The sequence below is a fragment of the Psammomys obesus genome, unplaced genomic scaffold (genome assembly GCF_907164565.1).
Source record: "Psammomys obesus unplaced genomic scaffold, mPsaObe1.curated_primary_1811, whole genome shotgun sequence".
Lineage (NCBI taxonomy): Eukaryota > Metazoa > Chordata > Mammalia > Rodentia > Muridae > Psammomys > Psammomys obesus.
Genome location: NW_026585504.1, coordinates 68,920,391 through 68,941,011, shown reverse-complemented (window position 1 = coordinate 68,941,011; position 20,621 = coordinate 68,920,391). Strand labels below are relative to the sequence as shown.

The following is a 20,621-nucleotide window of genomic DNA, read 5'->3' as shown; positions in this document are numbered from 1 at the left end:
CAGAGGAGAGAGAGAGAGAGAGAGAGAGAGAGAGAGAGAGAGAGAGAGAATAGGTACATGTGGAGGAGTCCACCTTGGCTTTTGAGACAGGGTCTCTCAGAAAGCCCCAGAAATCCTACTGTCTCTGTCTCCCCAGAACTGAGACTATAAGCATGTTCCATCATGCCTGGTTTTTGTTGTTGTTGTTGTTGTTTTGTTTTGTTTTTTTAATGTGGGTAGAGGGGATCAAATTCAGATCCTCATGCTGGTCCGGCAAACATTTACTTTCAGCTCTCCTTAGCTCTTTAAAGCAGGACAGGCATATGGAGAAGCAGGGATCTTTAGACTCACACTAAGGGAATGGGGGAAATGAGCGTGGTGGTGGAGATGCAGAGAGGCAGCTGCAGGCTGTGAGTGGCTGTGGTTTGTAAGAGAACTTCCCTTTCTCTCTCTCGGATGGAGATGTAACAGGTGACCCTCTGACCAACACAAGCTTAGTCAGCACTGTGTGGTTCCTAGACTCCCAGTAAGCCTCAGTATCAACTGAGGTTAACTCACAGCTCCTCCTTACTCATGCAGTGAATGAAGAGGGAACCAACTTGTGTCTTGAAATACACATAGAAAACAGCACCTAATAGAGCACGCCATGGTACTCCCCTAGAATTGGCCTTCTGCCTTTTTAGAGCCTGTAATGATGGAGATTGATCAACATGGGAGTCCCCACCAGCTCTGACACAGCAGGTCTTCACCTGGGGCTGGGAAACAGGTAGCCGACATTTGGGTGTGTATGTGCTGTGCGGGTGTGTAAAGAGTGTACACAGAAACTGCCACACCCACACCCCACATACCATGATAGGGTGGAGTCATGTGTCACCTGTAATGCTGACCGTCATCATTCTCAGAAGTTTTGCTCTTTGACAGCAATGGGTCCCTAAGGACACAGACCAGAGATGACCAGAGGACCTAAAGGGCATCTTTACAGCAGCACTCACTCACCTGCACCTCCCTTCTGGACATCCCCATCACCACTGGCTCAGTCATCACAGGATATACCACTGAAAGGAAAGGAGGGTCGTGTCTGGCCAGGCCTGATCTTAAGGCCACAAGACTTCCCTTTGTCACTCAATCATATACAATTTGTTAAGGAAATTTGGAAGAAGAAGAGTTATGATAAACCCCCTTGTTAAAGAAAAAATAAACAGCATCACATACTATCCCCAATAGTTCATCCTGGTGTTTTGGGAGATGCTTTAGAATTCTGAAGGGCCTAAGGCTGAATCTCTGACAATGACAACAGAGGTCTGAGGGGCTGTTGAAAGTACAAGAATATCAGCTAGGGGGCTGTGGTCAGTGATGGCAGTATGGAGTAGCAACCTGACACCAGCTGTATCTGGTGGGTTTCTAGTCCCAGGTCCAGCATCAGCTGTTACCAAACGGCAGAATGACTGATGTAGCATCACCTTTTCTGGTGGCTGGAGGCAGCTTTCTAAGATTTCCCTCCATTTTAATAGTCTCCGTATGTGCTGGGTTTCCATCACAAAAACTGGGAAAATCTGAAAATTTTCTTTAAAAAAAAAAGACTGAATTTTTCTTTATTTTTTTTTCTTGGTGTTACATGTGTGTGTGTATGAGTATGTGCATGAGTTCAGAAGTCCTTAGAGGCCAGAAGAGGAGGATGGATGCCCTGGAGCTGGAACTGGAGTTAGAGACATTTTGAGTGGGTGCTAGGATTTGAACAGAGGATGCACTTCTAACCCTGGAGCCACCTCTCTAGCCCCCAGGAAACCTGAAGACTTTTGAAAAGAAGGGAGAAGTTCAGAAGCGACTGTGAATTTATAAAGCCGCTGGGCTGGGTTTCCAGTTCAGTGTTGACCTGCCCTGAAACCAGCCAGGGACCCGGAAAGCAGGAAGAAGAGGGACTCCAGAATCATGGGCCATGGCACAGTTTATTACTGTATTCATCAAACCTATGCAAGAATTTTTCCAGGTAGAAATGGAGGAATACATGGCCATTTATTCAGCTTTCTCAGACTGGGGAGTGGCTCTGCTCTCAGTGAAGTATGAGGTCTTGAGACAGGAATATGTACTACACTGTAAGAAAGATGGGCAGAGGCGGTGGGCAAAGACACTGAACCAGATCCCCATGGCCTCAGAATGGGTCCAGAGGGCCCTGAGGGAGGGGCACGGCAAACACAACCAGTCTCCATCTACTGCAGAAACCTGCTCCCTATTTCGTGTGACCAGTCATGGGCTCAATGTAATTGATCTTTTTAAGTTGCTTTTACCTCCTTTGTCTCATTTGACTTTGCTTCTCAGGTTTGGCCACTCTGCTCCACTCAGCTCTGGAACGGGCTGAACTTTATTTTACACTTGTAAAATCTCAACCAAGAACAGAGTTCTGAACAGTGACTCCTTGTGTTACATAAATAGTGTCAGTGATATGTAAGTCCCTCCTCCCTCTCTTTCCCTCTCTCTCTCTCTCACACATACACACACACACACTACTCTCTCTCTCCCCTTGTGGGACCAATCTTCAGAATGATCTATGCAAGTATTCAACAGCACAATTGCTCTGAGTGCAAACATATGCTTGGGCTCAAGCCTCTTCCTTCTTCACCTCAGAGAGGGAAGATGCCAGCCCTGAGCTGCAAGGCTGCAAAGGCTCTAGGCAGAGCCAGTCTCTGGTGGTGGGTTGGTGCTGGCTATGCCAGTGGCCTACGCTACTCCTTCAGCAGTCCCAGCTTCTTCAGAGCCTCCCTCCTGTGTCCATCAGGGATGCCCTTTGGGGATATCTTGACACTGACACAGGGGGGGCGAGGAAGCCTGTCGTGGCTCTTTCCTTTGAAGGACATCTGCTGGGAGCACTGGCCTTGCTCCAGGTCAACCAGCCTGCCCCCCTGGATTCCTGCAAAGTCCTTTCCCATGCCCAAGGAGGCAGGCCGGGGCCGGGAATTACGCAAGATGCTGGCTGAAACTTTGTCTGAGACAGGGCTCTTTCCCAGAGATGTGCTGGTTTGGCAGCTGGGCTTTTTCTCAGCGGCCAAGAGATAGCTGCTCAAGCCCACACCTGAACGCTCCAGAGTGTTGGATTTGAAATTGATCTGTCTCAGGCCAGGGATGCTACTTTCCTGGAGGGTCAGCCGCGGGTCAGGCTTGGGCTGTGTCAGGGAACTGTCCACCTTGGAGGCCTTAGGAATAGGAATGGGCATAGACTTGGTAGCTGCAACATTTCCTGGAGGGATTTCCTGGGCAGGAATCCACCCCTTGCCTGGAGAGGCCACAGGAGTGATAGCCTTCACTGAGGAAGCTTTTCCTGCTGCAGAAGCAGCTCCTGAGACCAGAGCTGGGGACGCTGGCTGAACGGGAGCCTGGGCCTGTGGAGGGCTCTGAGCCTGAGGATCCTTGACTTTGAGGGCACTGGTATGTTTATTTACAAGAAGGCTGGGATCCTCTTGGTCTTGGGGCAGCCCTAGCTTTTCCAGAGCCTCTCTGCGGGCTTTCCTTTGTTCATGTAGAGAAGAGGTGACTGGGCCAGAGTCTGGAGCTTCAGTGTGATTTGACAGCCAGTTCTGGGGATGGTTGTGGAAACTGCCTCGGCTGCTCTTCAGGACAATATTAGGTGGCAGCCTACGTGGCTTTGTGGCTGTAAGGGCGGCCTGTTGGATGTTTGGCTTGACCCCTGATGGTAGGGGAGCCTCTTCAGCTTTTGCATTCTGAGAGGACTGGGTAGGAGGCAGCTGTGGTTGCGGTGGACACTCTGTCCAGGCTTTCTCAGTGGCTTTATGGGACATCATTTCTGAAGACATTTTCTCTTCCCTCTGGGAGCTGTCTGAAGTATGGACCTGTGGCGTGTGTATCTGTTCTTCTGGCTCTTTAGGTGGGCTCTCTTCCCTACTCTGCTTTGGCCTAATGTCCTGAAAAGCCTCTGGTGGGGGGATAAGAACCTTGTTCAGGTCAAGGGTAGCCTTCTGGGAAGGGACCAGTGGCTGGATGGGCTTAGTGTCCTGGCTGGTCTGCCCTTTTTCAGACTCTGCTAAGAATATCTCAGATGCTTCAGAGATGGGGCTGTTAGTCTGGGTGGCGTTTTCCCTGAGGTTCTGGCTTCTGCCAAGATGAAGGTTTCTGGGAAGGCTGTAGGAACCAGACCTGAGGCTCAGGCTGTGAGACTCAGGGGGATCGGAGGACTGGGCCACTCTCTTTGGCGCTGGCACTTGTTGAATGTCTATCGCCTCTGGCTTTCCTGTGGGGATTAGGGAGAACGGAGGAAAAGAGTGAACAGAGTGAAAATGCTGCCACAGAGCAGAAAGCACATCCGTCCCCAGCTGTCTTCCCCAATGAACCCGTCTTGTTTTCTCTTGTTTACTTTTAACAGGGCGGCACTGTTTTCTGGAGGTCGTGTAGACTAATAGATCAAGAATGTCAGGTTCTTTTGGACTGAGAATTGACTTTTCCTAATGGTTGGACGATATCACTTCTGAGTTGCTTTAAATCCTTGAACCTGGCTCTCCCACCTTCTATTCATGCACCAGAGTTAGGGAGAGACTTAAAGATGTTCTTTATAGCTATCATGGATCTCAGGTAACCGAGCACACTGGAAATGCTTGCTCTCAACTTGACGTGCTTTGGATCACTTTCTATGAGAGTCTGGATATTTCTGTGATAGCTAGTGCCTTGCACCAGTGACTGACAGGCTAGTCATCATGGCAGGTATGTGAGGTCCACTGGGCTCAGTGAATTAGCCTCAAGGCACAACAAAGTTTCCATTTCTACTCTGTCTAAACAGAGGGCCCAAGGCCTGGTTAATAAGTATTTACTGAGTGAATAGACAATACTGCTGGGATGGTCCATTGTAGCAGTGTTTTCTCTTTATCCTGGGACACCCTCCCTCACACTGTGTGCCATCCATCCTCTTCTACTGAGTTGGAACCCCACTGGCTTTCTGCTGCCTTTTAACAGGGGCCTCAAGGTACCACCTGCTACTGGACCACTCCTCGCTTATCTTCCACAGCCTTGATCTCTGGGTCACCCAGATTAGCACCCCTGTGCTGACTCATTCTCTCCCGGGGCCTCCCTCCAACCTCCCTACTGGAGGTATCACATCTCTTTTTGAGTTCTTTCCTGACAAGAAGGGAGCTAGCCAAACTGCTTTCCTTCCTAGGTGTCTGTTACTTCATAGAAAGACACAAGAAGCTGGCTTCCCAGGGAGCCTCCTCTCTGGCTTTGGTCTGGCTGGGAGAGTGCAGGACTCCTGCCTGGGAGCTTGCAGCAGAGGACAAGCAAGGTGGGAAGCATTTAGGAGACCCTGGTCTTCTGAGTGTTGCTTCTCTAGGCAGTCTCTTACCCTGGGGCGCCCGTTGGGTGCTGGGTGGTGCTCGGAAACTTCGAGGACTGGTAGCTGGCTCTGATTCGTCTGTGGACAGTCCACTGTCAGCCTCAGCCTCCAGTGAGCCAATGGTCTTCTCCAGGAAGAGCAGACACTCCTTCTCTTCAGCAGACAGGAAGTCGTAGCTGCTGTCACTCTGCTGGCAGAAGGAATTGTGAGGTGGGGGGTGCCTGACACTCGCCCCGCTGCAAGGAAAGAATGCTGCAAAGCTGGCAACCTTCTCTTTGCTCTGCTCTGCCAACCAGTGAAGGTGCTTCCCACAACAGTAGGCATCAAGGAGGACTGGCAGGCTAAAGCCCCAGGACTCAGTTCTGAAGGCCCTAGGCAGATGGCAAGGGCACTTTCTGTTGCTTAGTCCTGAGTAGGTAGACTGTTTGGGGGCACAGATTGGAAGCAGCCCCAGGGTTTCATTCCAGTTCCATGTGATCTTAATCAACATTTCAAGAAGTCTGTCTCCATCTAACTCTGAATTGTAAGGGCCACACACAGCTAAAACTTGACTAGTATCTGGTAGCTCCTTAACTTTTCAAAGCACTCCTCTCAGCTAATACCTGGCAGGCAGGCCAGTGCCAACAGCAGCTAGGCACACACCAAAAGGAGCCATGGGGATATATGACATTTGGCCTGAGCTTTCTCTTGGCATTTCTGCTCCTCGTCCTAATCTGTGACACTTTAGAACTGTGACTGTTTGGACCCACGGAGATTGCTGGGGAAGGTGGCCAGATAGTCCTAAAACTATCCTGGGGAGTCAGAAGACTGGAAGAATGTGAAGTTGCCTTTACAGTCTTGCCTGTCCCTGCCCTTAAAGTCATCTCAACGCCAGCTGCCTGGGCCTGCACAGCAAGGGAGACTCCCACAGACAGCTCTTGGAGTTACTTGATAGTAACTGCTTCACCACTGCTCTCTGGTTTTCTCCTTTATAAATGATCCAAAGGAATATGACTATTCATACTGGTGTCTGCCAATCAGAAACAAGATGATGTCTCAGTGTCCCCAACCTCTCATGCCAAAGAGAAAATCTGCATATAATGAAAGCATATGTGTGTATGTATTGGCTTCTCTGCCGCATGTTTATATATCAAAACTTATTATCTAGCCATCCAGGTGTGGTGGACACACTACTGAGTTCCAGGATGATTCTGACTCCTACACAAACAAACAAACAAACACACACACAAACACACGAACACACTAACTATATTAAACACTTAACATTTGGAAGAAGCCTTTATAATACTTAGATTTTCTTTTCCTTTCTCCCCCGGCCCCTTTTTTTGACCAGTGTCTGGTGTGGCCTAGACTGGCCTTAAACTTGCTAAGTAGCCGAGGATGACCCTGAATTTCTGACTCGCCTCCCTCCGTCGGTGCTCAGCTACGTTTTGTGAGGTGTTGGGGATCTATCCCGGTGCTTTGTGCATGCAGGGCAAGCAATACCCTCCCCCCACTGTACCCCGAGCCACAGTCTACACTCCCAGATATCTTTCAGGGCATCAGACAATGAAGTTCAAGCCCTTCTCTCAGGTTTGCCATACATGTAAGGATGATGAGCAGAGAAGGAATGCTTACATTTGGATGCAAGGCATATTTACTCTTTCACCCCAACCGTGTAAGACCTAGAATTTAATTTCACGTCTAGAAAAAAATAGAGCTTATTACATGACCTCACAAACGATAAGCATTGTGATATTGGACATCTTTGACTCTGTTCATAGAGAGCCATTTCTTTTCTATTTAGAGGCTTTATTTATTCAGTTATTCATTTAAACATTTTTAGTATTGTGTACTTGTGTGTTTGTGGGCGTGTGTGTGCTACTGCATGTGTAGATACCAGAAAGAAAAATGCATGAGTCAGTTTTCTCTTTGTGCCATGTGGATTCTGAGAACAGCACCTGACCTTTATCTCCTGAGCCATCTCATGAACTCTCTTTATTTAGAAGGTTTCACTATAACCCAGGCTTACCGAGAACACGGGTCCCTCTACTTTAGCCTCCTATGGATTGAGATATTGAGACTAGGTGTTTACCAATATACTCGCAAGAACAGCATTTGTTTTCCTTATTATTTTATAAGGGACTGGGGATGGACACACTAGGTAATCACTGGGCAGCACCCTAGCTTTCTAGACGCTCTTTAATGTTGCTTAGCTGTTGTCCTCTGACCCTGACACTCCATTTTTGGGGAAGCTTATAGGACTCACATAGCTAACAAAACTTAGCCTATTCAGGGAGCTCAGAAAGTCACAAGATTCACATGGCCCCTCCCCAAGGTTATGTAGGCAGGAGGGGGAAGGGAAGGGAGAGAGAGAGAGAGAGAGAGAGAGAGAGAGAGAGATTGGTCAGGGAGCTACAGAGATACAGGTTTTGAGCTGTCACCCATGCTGGGGGCTTTTTGGTGATATCTCTGAGTCACCCATGCTCCTTAAGTAACTTCCAGGAATCATCTCTTTGGTCTGCCTGTGCCCTATCAAGCTTCCCCTGGAAAAGTCATACCTCGCACACATCTTATTGCTCCTTCTGAGAACCATTATGATTATGATTAAGTATTAATAGTTTCTCTGTTTTAAAACTAAGCAGACCCAGTGTGGTGGTGCATACCTTTAATTTCAGCATTTGGGAATCAGAGGCAGGTGGATCTCTGTGAGTTCAAGGCCAGCCTGGTTGACATAGTGAGTGCTAGGCTAGCCAGGCAGTGAGACCTTGTCTCAAACTACAAACAAACAAACAAACAAACAAACAAAAAACCAAACAACCTCAAACTGAAGAGACTGAACTTTAGAGAAATTGGTGATATGTCCAGTATGGTAATATGGCTTCTAAGAAGGGAATCTGGGTATGTTCAGCTCCATTAGGGTTCCCAATTACTCTGATCTCTTTGATTTTTATGGAAACTGGTAGCCATACTAATTCACAGCAGTGACCCCACCCCGCCCCCAACACACACACACACACACACACACACACACACACACACACACACACACCAGACAGGGTCTCACTATATAGCTATGGCTGTGTAGGTCCTGGAACTCAGTATATAGACCAGACTGGCCCCAGACTCACAGAGATCCATATGTCTCTGTCTCCTGCATGCTGAGATTAAAGGCTTTGGCTACTATGCCTGGACATTGCCGAAAATTGAGTCCATGTGCCACAAGAATCTAACTTCCAGTTTCCACCACGACCTAGGAGCCTGCTCCTGTTCTTTTACCTAAACTCTTTCTTTAATCTTATAAAAATGGGGGTGGATGGGTATTGATCCTATTGCTCTCTGAGGTTGTCCCACCCAGTCCTCTACAGAAGCAGGGGTGACTCAGAGGCAAGAAGAATCCAGTGATTCACTCACTGGTGCAGAAGATGAGAGAGAAGGTGCAGTGAGTGGTGGTGGGCGGCACAGCAGGGCAGGGCGGGGTGGGGCAGGTATGCAGAGCAGGCCAGGTTGCGAGAGGGAGAGAGTACATACAGCTCCAGAGTGGGTGGAGGTGGCGCTCATCATGCTGTCACAGCTGCCGATGTGGGTCACGGGTTCTGAGCACAGCCCTGCTGGCCAAAGCTCCCTCTTGGGCATCACCTGAAGCAAGGCACGGGGGTGGTGAAAGGGGCTCCCAGGGGGGAAGTGAATGGAAGTGAAGAATGTCCCAAGCTGGGCCTGAAAAGAGAACAATCAAAGCCACGTGTGAGCAGGAGCTTCTGCAAAGCCCTGCTCAGGCCCTGGGGGTTTATGCCGGCAATAGTTCAAGCAAGCAAAAAGCTGGAAGGGGCCATGGACCGGTCATGTTGAATTCCACCCCCAGCCTGCACAGAGGGACATATAAGCTAGTTCAAATGCAGAAGGATGAATTTAGGGAGCAGAGGGACAGGCTAGTCAGACAAGAAGTTTTATCCTTTCTCTCAGTTGCTTTTCCCTCCAACTATTAAGCAAGGAGTTCATTACCCAACCTAATACATATTACAAGGTTGAGAGGTTGAGTTCTGAGTTCAAAACTCAGTTGAGCCACCTGTATTTGATTTGAGGAAAATTACTTGTTAAATATGATTAATGTAAGGATTTAATTGAGAGTTGGCACACACAGCTCTGTTACTGGCAGATAATCACCAAGTGAATTAACTAGGTAACTACTATTGTTATAAAAATCAGACAAGATCCATCTCAGACCAAATTAAACCCAAGCACAGGGGGCAAAAGAGAAGGTTTTGGAGAGAAGGGTTCTGTCTAAATCGGGGGTTACAGGCCCTTAATAATGTACTTCTTGGAGTTGTTATGAAACTATGGTACAGTGGAAATGACCGATGTAGAACATTTTGTGCAGTATATGCAAAGTAATGCCAGCTGCAGTCATTGTTAATAACATCATAAACATGACATGCTGCCAAGAAGGCTAAGGTCATTTTTCTGCCCTGGGCCATATGAACATGGCACCTGCAGTGGTTGAGAGCAGTCTAGTTTCCCCCGTGTAACACCTGTGTTCTGCCATTGCTGACATTCACAGTGAAGTTCCCTAGGCTACGTCAGATGAACAAGAAAATGTCCAGTTTAGCTGCTCTCAGTCCCAGCTTCTTTGGAGGAAATATTTCAAGTTCTTTGTGGGAACAGTAATAGCAACAAAATGAAACAAAACAAAACCCCTCATTGCTGCTCCTGATTTTCACATTTGTTTGTGGGAAATAGTCCACTAGAGCGGGCAGGTCAGGGTAACTCTTTTTATGGAAAATGAAAAATTTAAAGAATCATGAAGAACATTCAGTTGCAAGGGGAAATAGAAAGTTTAGGGAAGAGCTAGATTTTATATGATTCAAGTCCATATTTGGCTGTAACACTGCACTGTATTTTAATCATTTCTGCTACTCCCCTAATGGGAGGTATATTGTCCTGGGACAATTTATTTTTTATTTGAGATCTGAGGACTTGGGGCTTGGATGCCAGGGTACATACATATTCCTCTGCTAATAGTTGCTCCAGTGCCAATGACAGGTTTGGGCTAGGTCAGTTGAATCAGTCTTCCAGCCTGGCCATGCTGGCAAGGGTAAGGCCTCACATGGCTCCTCTTCTGCTTAGGAGAGACCACTAAACGGGGCAGGAAAGTATGAGAAGGACACTGGGGAAAGAAAAGGCAGAGCCTGAGCCAGACACACAGAGTTCAGAACCTCTCAGGAGATAAGGAGGGACAACAATAAAGTCCGATGGTAATTAACACTATGTGGGATAGCTCTAGGATTTCTGCGTGAAGTCAGTTCTTCAATATCCCAAACCCAAAGACACAGGAACTCAAGAAGCCTTGCAGACTAAGTTTAGTGACCCCAGCTGCACAGTTCAGCGAAAGTTCGGGTTCAGCTAACCTAACACCCTTCAAGGTTAGGGCCACTCCACTCAAAGCTGCTGTCTGAAGAAGCACGTCTGCATACGGTGCTGGGAGTAGGAACACGTGAGTGGGCCATCCTAAACAAGACATTCGTACTGTCCCCACCAAGGCTCAAGAGTGGGTGGGAAGGCTGAAGGAGCCAGAAGGAGGGCTGTTGGTGGGAGAAGCTGTGAGGTGTCACAGTCTAGGCATGGCACACCCGTTGCGATCATGAAGCCAGCGCTCTGAAGCCAGCACTGGGGCTACGTAAGAATGGCCCACCAATAGCCAAGCAAGGATGGAGGAGGGGCTCAGGGGGCTGCTGAACTAGTTCTTAGGGATAGATTTAGGGAAAGGGCGAGTGACTTCATTGTACCTCCTGGTGAACCCAACATTGGTCACAAAAGTAGCCCTGCATAAACTAAATGGGCCACACAACAAAGTCTTAAGTCATGAATCTTGGAAAGGGACAGTCGGGGAGAAGGAAAGGTTGTGAGAGGAAAATAAGGAAGGATGTGGAGAGAGCAACCAGAATGTATTACATAGATTGTCAAAAGAGCTAACAGTGAAAAAAAAATGCTGTCTGAAAAAGCCTGCTGTCTGTCTATGCGGTGAGCGACTTGCAGGTTTCTGCATGGCTTCAGTCTACCACTCCAGGCTTTTTCATAACGCTTTACTTCCCACAGTGTCAGCGTCTTAGAAGAATCTGGGGAATGTTTGTTTAGCATTTGTGCACACCTGATAGACACGAGGGGCATAACACTGTATAAGACAAAAAAAACACTGTTTTCCAGGAGCCAGTACAAATTCAAAAGGCTGTTTTGTGGTCTAGCTTTCCTTATGAATGCGGAGTGATAAGTCTTTAAGATGACTCACTACAATTTAATATTTTTTCGGAAGGGTGAGGCACTGCCTCCTGCTTTCAGAAGAAATCACTACCTGTGGCCCTTGAAGTGCGCTCCGGATCGCCAGCGTCTCGTTGCTCCCAAGCAGTGCACTGCACCCATTTCTACACCAGAAGCAACTGAAGACATCCAGCCACTAGGCTGGCTCTGCTTTCACCATCTGCACGCTATCGGCACAAAGTGCTCTCAGACACACTAATCAGATCTTCAGGAGACTGGTAGCATTGTCTTCACGCAATACCTGAGAAAACCGGGGATCTTCCCAAATTCCTAAGTAAAGGAGGAATGACTCAGACCTACAAAGGACATCTCAAGACTGACCAGATGCCAACATACTTAAGTAAGGATCATTAGCCACTCTGCTACTAAAAGTCCACAGATCCCCTTGTCTCCTACATCATGCCTTAAAAGCTGTGCATTATCCGGTTCAGCTTTGTATTTCCGGGTCAGTTAGTCATCCTGACAGCAGGCACATGAGTAAGGAAACAGCACCAAATGCAGTTGCAGGTGATGCTGTCCGTACCACATCATCACAGGATGAGTGCTCAGCTGCTGGGACTCTATTTCCACACCTAGTGTTCTGACTCAAAGAGTCTGAGCAGAAAACATTTTTCTTCTCCAGTCACCTTTCCACTCTTTGACCCTGGCTTGGCCTAACCTCAATGTGTTGTTTCCTTTTACCAAATGAAGAACCTTGAAATGTGTAATAGGGGAGCAATCGAAACCCTAAGCATTTCTGCCTGATAAGAAACCTGAGAAACAGGCAAAACAGTCAAGGTGAGAGTCTGGTATCTTTTCACCCCTGACCTTTTTTGGAGAGTCAAGGTTAAAAGGAGACAAGCTAAGAAATGTCCACAGCGTATAGTCAGGGCCACCTATCCAAAGACACATTAAATATTAACTACTTCTCTGAAACTAGCCAAGCCTTTCAAGAGAGTAAATAAATGGCATGCAGAGCTGGTATCTGAAGCTGTGGGTGGGGAGGAGGCTTGTGTGCCATACTAGGCTATTTGAATCAGACTTTCTGAACAGATTCAGGCCTCCTCGCCATCCTGTCCTATGAGTAAACCCTCCTGTCTTCTAAGAGCTCAGCTGAGAGCCACAATGGAATGCTGCTTTTAGGCAAGGGGCTCTGCTTTCTCCTGACTCAGAATGTGCCTTGGCTGGAGAACATCCAGAAAACCGAACAAAAGCTCCAGGAAGACTCAAATTTGTTCCATTTGTACAATGTTAGTCTCTGTTTTCCTGGTGCTTTTGTGAAAGGGACCTGAAGGCTCTCTGCACAGGAGAGCCTCATCACCTTCACTGCTGACAAGTTTGCCAGCTACGGTTGCCGACTCTATGCAGTGTGGAAAAGATAACATTTAAAGCTCCAGCATTCAGGACCAGAAACTAAATATATTCACGTAGGGCTATATGTTGGTGTCTTTTCACCTGCCCTTTCCTCTGCCCAAGGCCAGAGGTAAAGTTAGCGGCTGGGTGTTGGTCCCCATGCTAATGATAGAGAGCTTTCTTACTCCTCATTGAACTTTGCAGCTTCCTCAGGCAGCCCCAGCAGCTGCACCATTTTGTCAGCTGGGACACCTGAAGAAGTGCAGAGCAGAACCTCTCCCTGAGTCTGGTTCTCCACTCTAAGCACTCTGCCGCATCACCTTAGCCTCAGCCCCACTTGGCACTCTGGCCCGGCTTGGTATGTTGAGATGAAATAAAATGTGGGTGAGGCCCAGCATGGTCAACTAACTTTCTGTTTTCCAAGGTCTACATCTATGGACAGGTTAAGTCAGAGATTAACTAGTAGACCCTAAGTAAACTTGACGGCACCTAGAGTGTGGGTTTTCCAAACTAAGCTGAGGTGGAGTTTTTTCAACATTTCCAAACCTCCATTCTCCTTGCAAACAATCTAGCTCGGTTCAGACTTTACATATCGCACAGACAGCGCCATTACCAACTAACACATTCACTGCACTCTTCATTTAAATAAAGATAGACGCAGAGCCAGGGAGGATTTTCTTTCACAAATGTAATGGAAAACTAAGGTGTCTGGCTCACCTGCCTGACCCTCCCCACCGTTCTTTCTGTACTCCAATTATCCAACTACTTTCTTTCAAATTCACTACTTGATCTTAGTTGCTCAGAAATGGAAATTTCCAAATCCTAAGCAAAGGTTTTTTTTTTTTGTTTTTTTTTGTTTTTTGTTTTTTGTTTTTTTTTTTGAGACAGGTCTTGCCAGGTAGGATCAGCTAGTCTGGAACTTGCTGTGTAGTCCAGCAGATTGACTTCAAACTTTCCATCCTCCAGTCTCAGCCTTCTGAGTACTATGGCTATAGGCGTGTGCCACCATGACTGGCTCTGGCTTCTGTTTGTACAATATGCTTATGTAAGTCAAATAAGTAGATGGAAGAGATGTTCCCCAGTGCTCCATAAAACCATTCCAATTCTGGAAAGCCTCTCATATGGCTTAATCTTAGGCTGATTGAGAGACGACTTGAGCAACAGAGATGAAAACCCCAACTTGTGTGTAAAAGGACACTTCCCAGCACAGCCCTGTAGTTATGCCTTCCCTTAAAACCCTTTCCTTTGCTGAATAAGCAACAGTTGGTTAGTGACTGACTCACCTTCTCTGGGTTGGGGGTCTGAAGAGAAGAAAGTAATGCCCTTCTATTGCAGAGGGCAGAGATGGAGGCGGCTTGCTTCTCGGCGCGGCGACTCCCACTGTTTTCTTCTTTTGACCTCGTCCTGACTTACCTAGACAGGTAAATGCTTCATCGGGGCCGCCTGGACACACCCTGCTGCTGACTCTAAGCCAATCATAGCTCCCTCCCTGCTCCTCATTCCAGCTGTTCAGTCAAGGAGGGTTCAGCAGGGGAATGAGCAGGGAGGTGCTTCTCTGTCTTAGCCAACCCCGGCCCTCATCCCACCCCCTTTTTTGCTTAGAGCCAATAGAGAGCTAAAAAGAAAGGGTAGTTGTTGTAGAAGGTTGGAGCTGGTTTGAACTGAGAGAGGAAGGAGAGAAAGGAACGTAGCAGTCTGGCTGGGCGCTATGCATTTCTATGGGCCTGCTGAGAACCAGATTTTCTGTGTAGACTAGCCTTCCTCCACTTGAAGCTGAAAGTATTCTCCAGGCTAACATTCTGGTGGCTAGTTTTGTACCCAGCTTTTCTAACTGCTCAGCATATCCAGAGGAGGTTCAGGGATCTCAAGGTTAGGGAAGTACCTGAGTCACCCACTCCCCAGAGCTTGCTGACAGTTGTCCTGGCCTTTTTTTTTTTTCTCTCTGGGGAAATAAAATCAACTTCTCTCCCTCTAGGAGGTCTTTTTCCGGATTTTTCCCCGCTAGAATAACCAGAAGAGAGAGAGAGCTTGGACTCTGTCGTTTGGATCACTAGTCCTCTTTTGGCTGCTTAGAGAAGGTGGCAATGGACATTAAAAATAAAGTCAGCTACCAACCAGTCTAGCAAGTTTTTGTGTGGAAATGTTTGACGTGTGTGTGAAGAGAATCAAGGAATCTCCCGCTTCCAGGAAGAAATCTCCTTCCAGGTACAGAGGCCACTCATGCCAGACTGGGCTTCTGCTATTTCTCTGAATGTAGTCCATCCCTGGTAACTATCAACTTTAAAGGTATTTCACTTGCTAGCAGTGGAAAAAAAAAATCATGTAAGAATTGCTCAATTTAAGCTTGCTGTATGCTGGGTATTAAGCATTTCCATGTTTTGTTTAATTTTTGCTTCAAGTTGAAAGCACTGGCGTGGGAGTGTGGGAGCATAACCTCCCACACTTCCCAGGAAGGCTAAATAACGTGTCCGATATCACCCAGCAGCCGAGCAGCTCTTTTCACTCAGGCAGTACCCTCTCAGGTCCCTTCTTAGTCACTGTTCCCGGTTCTGTGACTGGATACCCTGGGGAAAGCAATGTTAAGGGAGAACGGGCTTGTCTGGGAGGTCCTGGTGGTATGGTCGGAGTTCCAAGCAGCTGGTCACATTGTATGCCCAGTGAGGAAGCAGAGATAGCTAGCGGTCAACTTCCTTCCTCTTTTTTTATTCAGTTGTCCAGGGCCCCAGTCCATGGAACTGTCCAGCTGGCATTTAGTGTTTGTGTGGGTAAGGAGGGCCGTCCCAACTGAATTAACCTGCTCTAGAGAAAAACCTCCCAGGCATGCCCAGAGATATGTTCCTAGGTGATTCTGTATCCTGATTCAAGAGGCAAGACTGTCATGCTGTAATAACAATTTCACGAGACTGGTCAAATGAAGGTTTCTAATACTCTAGTGGAGACGACAACAAGAATAGCGGGAACGGCATTTTTGCAGGAAACCGGTTTTTAACGTCCCTAATTTTGAGAAAATCTGGCCATCTTTTCCCCATAGACTGGTACCCCAGAGTTACTATCTTTGCTTTCTTCCAGCATTTCCTCCCAAATCCACTTCTATTGGTTCAGGATGCAAGGCCTTATCAATGAATATCCTGGGGCTTGAGAATGTCTCCTTTCCTGTTGGTGGACTCAGCCTGGGTCACATACCTGTCAGCCATGTTTCAACTCTCGGAGTTCTGATACACGTGGGTAGCAGTGGCCAGCTAGGGAAGAAAGGGCCTAGTGCCTCCTTCTTATTGTGATTGCACTAACGTCAGGGTTCATTTTGTACTGATGATGGACCCTAACCATTTGTTTCCTATATTGCCAAAGTGAAACATATCGACCATCACAATTGCTATGCACCAGTCTGCCTATATTTTTGGAAAAAAGTTCCCCAGTGGGAAGCATAAAGTACACATTTGCATACTTAATTCTAATAATTTGGTTCATTCCCTATTTCATTTCTGGCTTGCAGTTGTCTACATGTTTTATAGAATGGCACATGGTTCCCTCCTTTTCTCTGTGATCATAGGTGGAACAGAAATAAAAACTACATTATCCCAGAGCCAAGATGAGGAATAATGTGGATGGAAACCTGAGAAAGCCCCCTGTCACCATCACACAGATCACAGATGGCTGAGGTCTTCAGGACTATGCTCTCTGTGATGTCATAATAGTAAGAAACCAGGGAGGGGATCGCCACATCAATTCATTGCATCTGGAGCTATACCTGTGGCTGGGGTCACTGGATTTGATCCAGGTTTATATAGGTGAATGATATACTTAAAGCCTAAGCAAATATTCAATGATATCTCTAAAAAGACTGAACAAATTTTCAACTTACAATAAAATTAGAATAATCAGAAGGGTCCCCTATCTTTTGCAGGTAAGTGACTTAAAATATATTAAGTAATTCTTTGATCTTTCTCTTTCACCTTAGACATTTGTCTTGGGAAATAAATGTTTTGGCTACCTGGCATAGCACCCTGCTGTCTGCCATGCAATTATAAAATAAAACATTAGCATTACAGCTGTAGTTTCATAAAAACCTTGGCTTCTCTCCCCATCCCTCAAAGCACATGTCTTGGTTAAAATAAACCACTATCCTAAATTCAGTGTTTTCTGTTCTCCATTTCCTTAATTGTTTTCCCTGAAATTGAGCATGCTTTTGCTTTGCTTTTCGTTTGGAAAAACATGAACCTCTAGGGTTCCAAGTGAATTAAGGAGATGGCCTGTACTACATTAAGGGAAGACTTCCCAAGTCAGGAATGTGTGAAATGAGGCTTGATGGCCTAGGTAGGTCATTTGTGTGGGGAGAGGTATTACTCTTAGTTGGAAATGAGTTTTTGTTTGATGATCTGATTCTGACACCCAATACAGATCACCTCCCATGACTCCTCTATTTCCACAGTTCTTGTCCCTGCTGACACTGTTGTGGTAGAGTACCTTCAAGTTAAAGGTTAGTTCACCATTTCCTTCCTCAGTCAGCCTGACTCAGTGAGTGAAGTAGTCACTTAAACGACCCAAGTATGGGCAGGTGTGCATGCACACATCCACACTATAAATCAAAATAGGTAATGTTGGCTCTTTGGAGTACCTTACAAAGTCAGACTGCAAAACAGATGTGGGCACACTCACACTGACGGTGTCCCTCCTTTTCTTCACCCTCGGGAAACATGTGGTGGCCCTCTCCTCGTGGTAATATGCAATGGGGTCCTAAGTGCGACCTCTAAGATACTGGCCATCAGGAAAGTTTTATTGTTCAAGTAGAGGCTGGGGAAACGAAGAGTTGATTCTAAATAAAGCATGGCTAGAATGAATTCAGAGAGTAACTGTATTTTGGCTATAGTCTCGAATAGGCCATAGCTAATAAACTGCCAAGCTTTCCTCAAAGTACATGAGTCTTAAGCCGAATATGAATGAAAACCAAACCACATACTAAAGCTGCCTTTAGTTTCTGACATTTAATTCTAAGTAGTTTTCAGGAGTAGGCCTCTTTTTGGAAGTTTCTTTAGCCCACCTGCTGTGGAAATTTGAAGCTTATCATTATAGATTCTATTGAGCAAGAAAACAGCTTTGTTTTTGCACACTACTGTTTCTATCACGTCTGTGGTCACGTTCTCACCCCTATTTCATTTGCTCTTTCAGGTGGGTTACTAGATATAATATGGCCACTCTTCCTTTTCTGTGTCTTTGCACCCTTCACTCCTGTCCATTATGTGAATTCCCTCATGGTAGACTCACATATACATTATGTTTTCTATCAATTTCATCCTGAAGGAAAATTTTCTCCAGACTTCAGACCTGCAGCAGTTGGGACAGACCGTTGTGTGAGCTGGCCAGTGGCTCTCATTTTGGTATCTTCAGTGATAACTGGGAGAAATCCCTTTTCTGGATTGTAGACTTCTTTCTTGTGTTAGCCCTCTTTTCTTGGCAGAGCAGTCTATTAATTTCCTAAGGACAAATGCTTAAAATCCTGTCTGTCTGAAAATATCTATTTTTATCCCTGTATTTGACTGAGAGTAGCCGCATACAGTTTTAAGTTACCATCTGTTAGCTTCCAGTATTGCTGTTGAAAAGGCTCCAAATTTTAGGCCCTTCTTTGTTTCTAGTATTTAGAAATTTACACAATGATGATATGTTTTTAAGAGTCAAAGACTCCGTTTGAAGCTCTGGTTCTAGTCACATCAAAAGCTCTTGGACTTCCCAGTAAGAGCTAATAAAATTCCTTTGAGACAAAGATCTGATGATTCATTGGAATGCTTTTATGTCCTTTCAGTGACTCTACAACAAACATCACAGTCAATGTCTATTTCATTTATTCATATTCTTTCCTTCATATATATAGTCTCTCTCTATATATATGTAACAAATATTATATATATTATATACAAACATATTATATACAAACATATACATATGTTTGTAACATGCCCATACTTTACTAGGAGTGGAGAATACAATATAGCAGAACTAGTTCTGCCCATATGGTGTAAACTGAAGACACACACACACACACACACACACACACACACACACACACACACATCTGCACACATCCACAGTACATGGAATAAGGGCATAAGGTAGCCAAAGATAGCACAAAATGGTCCCTGCCCACTTCAGCATCAAGTCTTCCTCTTTCCTCACTTGCGTATGACCACACTAGTTGGGGAAATTATTCCATCTCTCCCATAGTACTGAGTTTACAAATGCTACACTGCCTAGTTGGGATGCTCTTCCTCCTTTTGAAAGGTCTAATTCCTACGCACAGATAAGCTTTCACCCCCTTCTTTTTTCTTAAGATTTATTATTTATACAATACTCTGCCTGCAGGCCAGAAGAGGGCACCAGCTCTCATTATAGAAGGTTATGAACCACCATGTGGTTGCTGGGGATTGAACTCAGGACCTTTGGAAGAACAGAGAATGCTCTGAGCCATCTTCCCAGCCCCTAGCTTTCATCCTTACTGCCACTTTTTCTAAAAGGCTCTTCCATACTAACCCATCTTAATTTGCTGCTCCCTACCCCCCTCCAACCCCCATTGTTCTCTTCTTGGGACCTACTATTTCTTTACAGCATTGTATTTTTCCTTCTCAGTGCATGTAGCACCCAGGGCAGTTCCTGACACAACAGCACCATTGAAATGCTCATTGAAGGAATCTGTATTTTTGTAATCCTGAGATAAGTAACACCACACCCCACAAGGAGATCTTTGGAAGGATTTAACAGTTTACCTGAAATAGTTAAGCTTCTCTTAGACAAACTAAAAATCACATTGTTTCCATTTTAAGAGTAAGAAAGATAAAACTGGAGGAAGGCATGGTAGTACATGCCTATAATCTTAGCACTTAGAAAGTATGAAGGTCTCAATCAGGTTGGAGCCCATCTGGATTACACAGTGAGACTCTTAAAGGAAAACAGAACAAAACCCCTAAACAAACAAATCCCTAAGTTGGATGTTTGGATATTAAATGAACATAGCAGGAGGGTCATCATTGCAAAAAGGTCATAATTCAGTCTGTCCTACATTTTGGAGGCTAAGAATGTGATCCTTTTCTCCTCTAACACTCATGCTCTGGGAGAAGTAATTCAATAAAGACCACAAGGAACACAGATTTCCTAGCCCCAGGAGGAAGCAGTTTCAGTCATAAAACGAAGTATGGAACTCTAGTAGCTGTGAAGTTCTGTCTACACTTCAGATGGATGTCTTACTACAGTATCCACTGGGATAAAGGGAACGGTGATAGAAATGGTCATGTTACTTGCTTCTACTCTTTTCTGTTCCTCCATCTGCCATTTCCAAGTTGTAAGGTCCTCTCCACTCTCCCTCCCACACCACATGCTTTTCTAAGTTTCATGGTGGTAGTCTGTTGATAATCATAAAAAAGGTAATGTTACAATCATTTATTCCAGAAAGATTGAAGCAGGAAATTGGGTCTCCTCATGTAGAAATGGAGAACAAAGAGCCAATAAAGAATTCGGTACATTACTAGGCCTGAACACGGAAAGGGTAGTGGCATGCCTAACATTTGGGGACACATTTCTTCTGGAGATGTTTTCCTCTTCTAGACTGGGTAGCCAGATGCTGAAAGGCTGAACAGTACTTGTGATACCTGAACTGAACAAGGCCTACACCAGTGTAGGCTGAAACACCCATGTGCTATAT

The 20,621-nt window shown here is 45.9% G+C and overlaps 1 protein-coding gene across 6 annotated transcripts; it reads right to left on the bottom strand.

Moving 5' to 3' along the window:
• Nucleotides 1-1,906: 1,906 nt before the first annotated feature.
• CUNH1orf116 (chromosome unknown C1orf116 homolog) lies at nt 1,907-14,502 on the bottom strand. 6 transcript variants are annotated; one of them, XM_055602353.1, is made up of 5 exons: nt 14,218-14,502; nt 10,292-10,454; nt 8,822-9,007; nt 5,321-5,501; nt 1,907-4,219 (listed from the first exon to the last, which is right to left on the bottom strand). In XM_055602353.1, the coding sequence occupies exons 3-5, from the start codon at nt 8,924-8,926 to the stop codon at nt 2,700-2,702; spliced, it is 1,806 nt and encodes a 601-aa protein (XP_055458328.1). In that variant the 5' UTR covers nt 8,927-9,007; nt 10,292-10,454; nt 14,218-14,502; the 3' UTR covers nt 1,907-2,699. The 6 variants fall into 6 exon arrangements, with proteins under 6 accessions (XP_055458328.1, XP_055458356.1, XP_055458337.1 ...); XM_055602381.1 differs by having other exon boundaries at nt 5,321-5,498; XM_055602362.1 differs by lacking the exon at nt 10,292-10,454.
• Between the last annotated feature and the right edge of the window lie 6,119 nt (nt 14,503-20,621).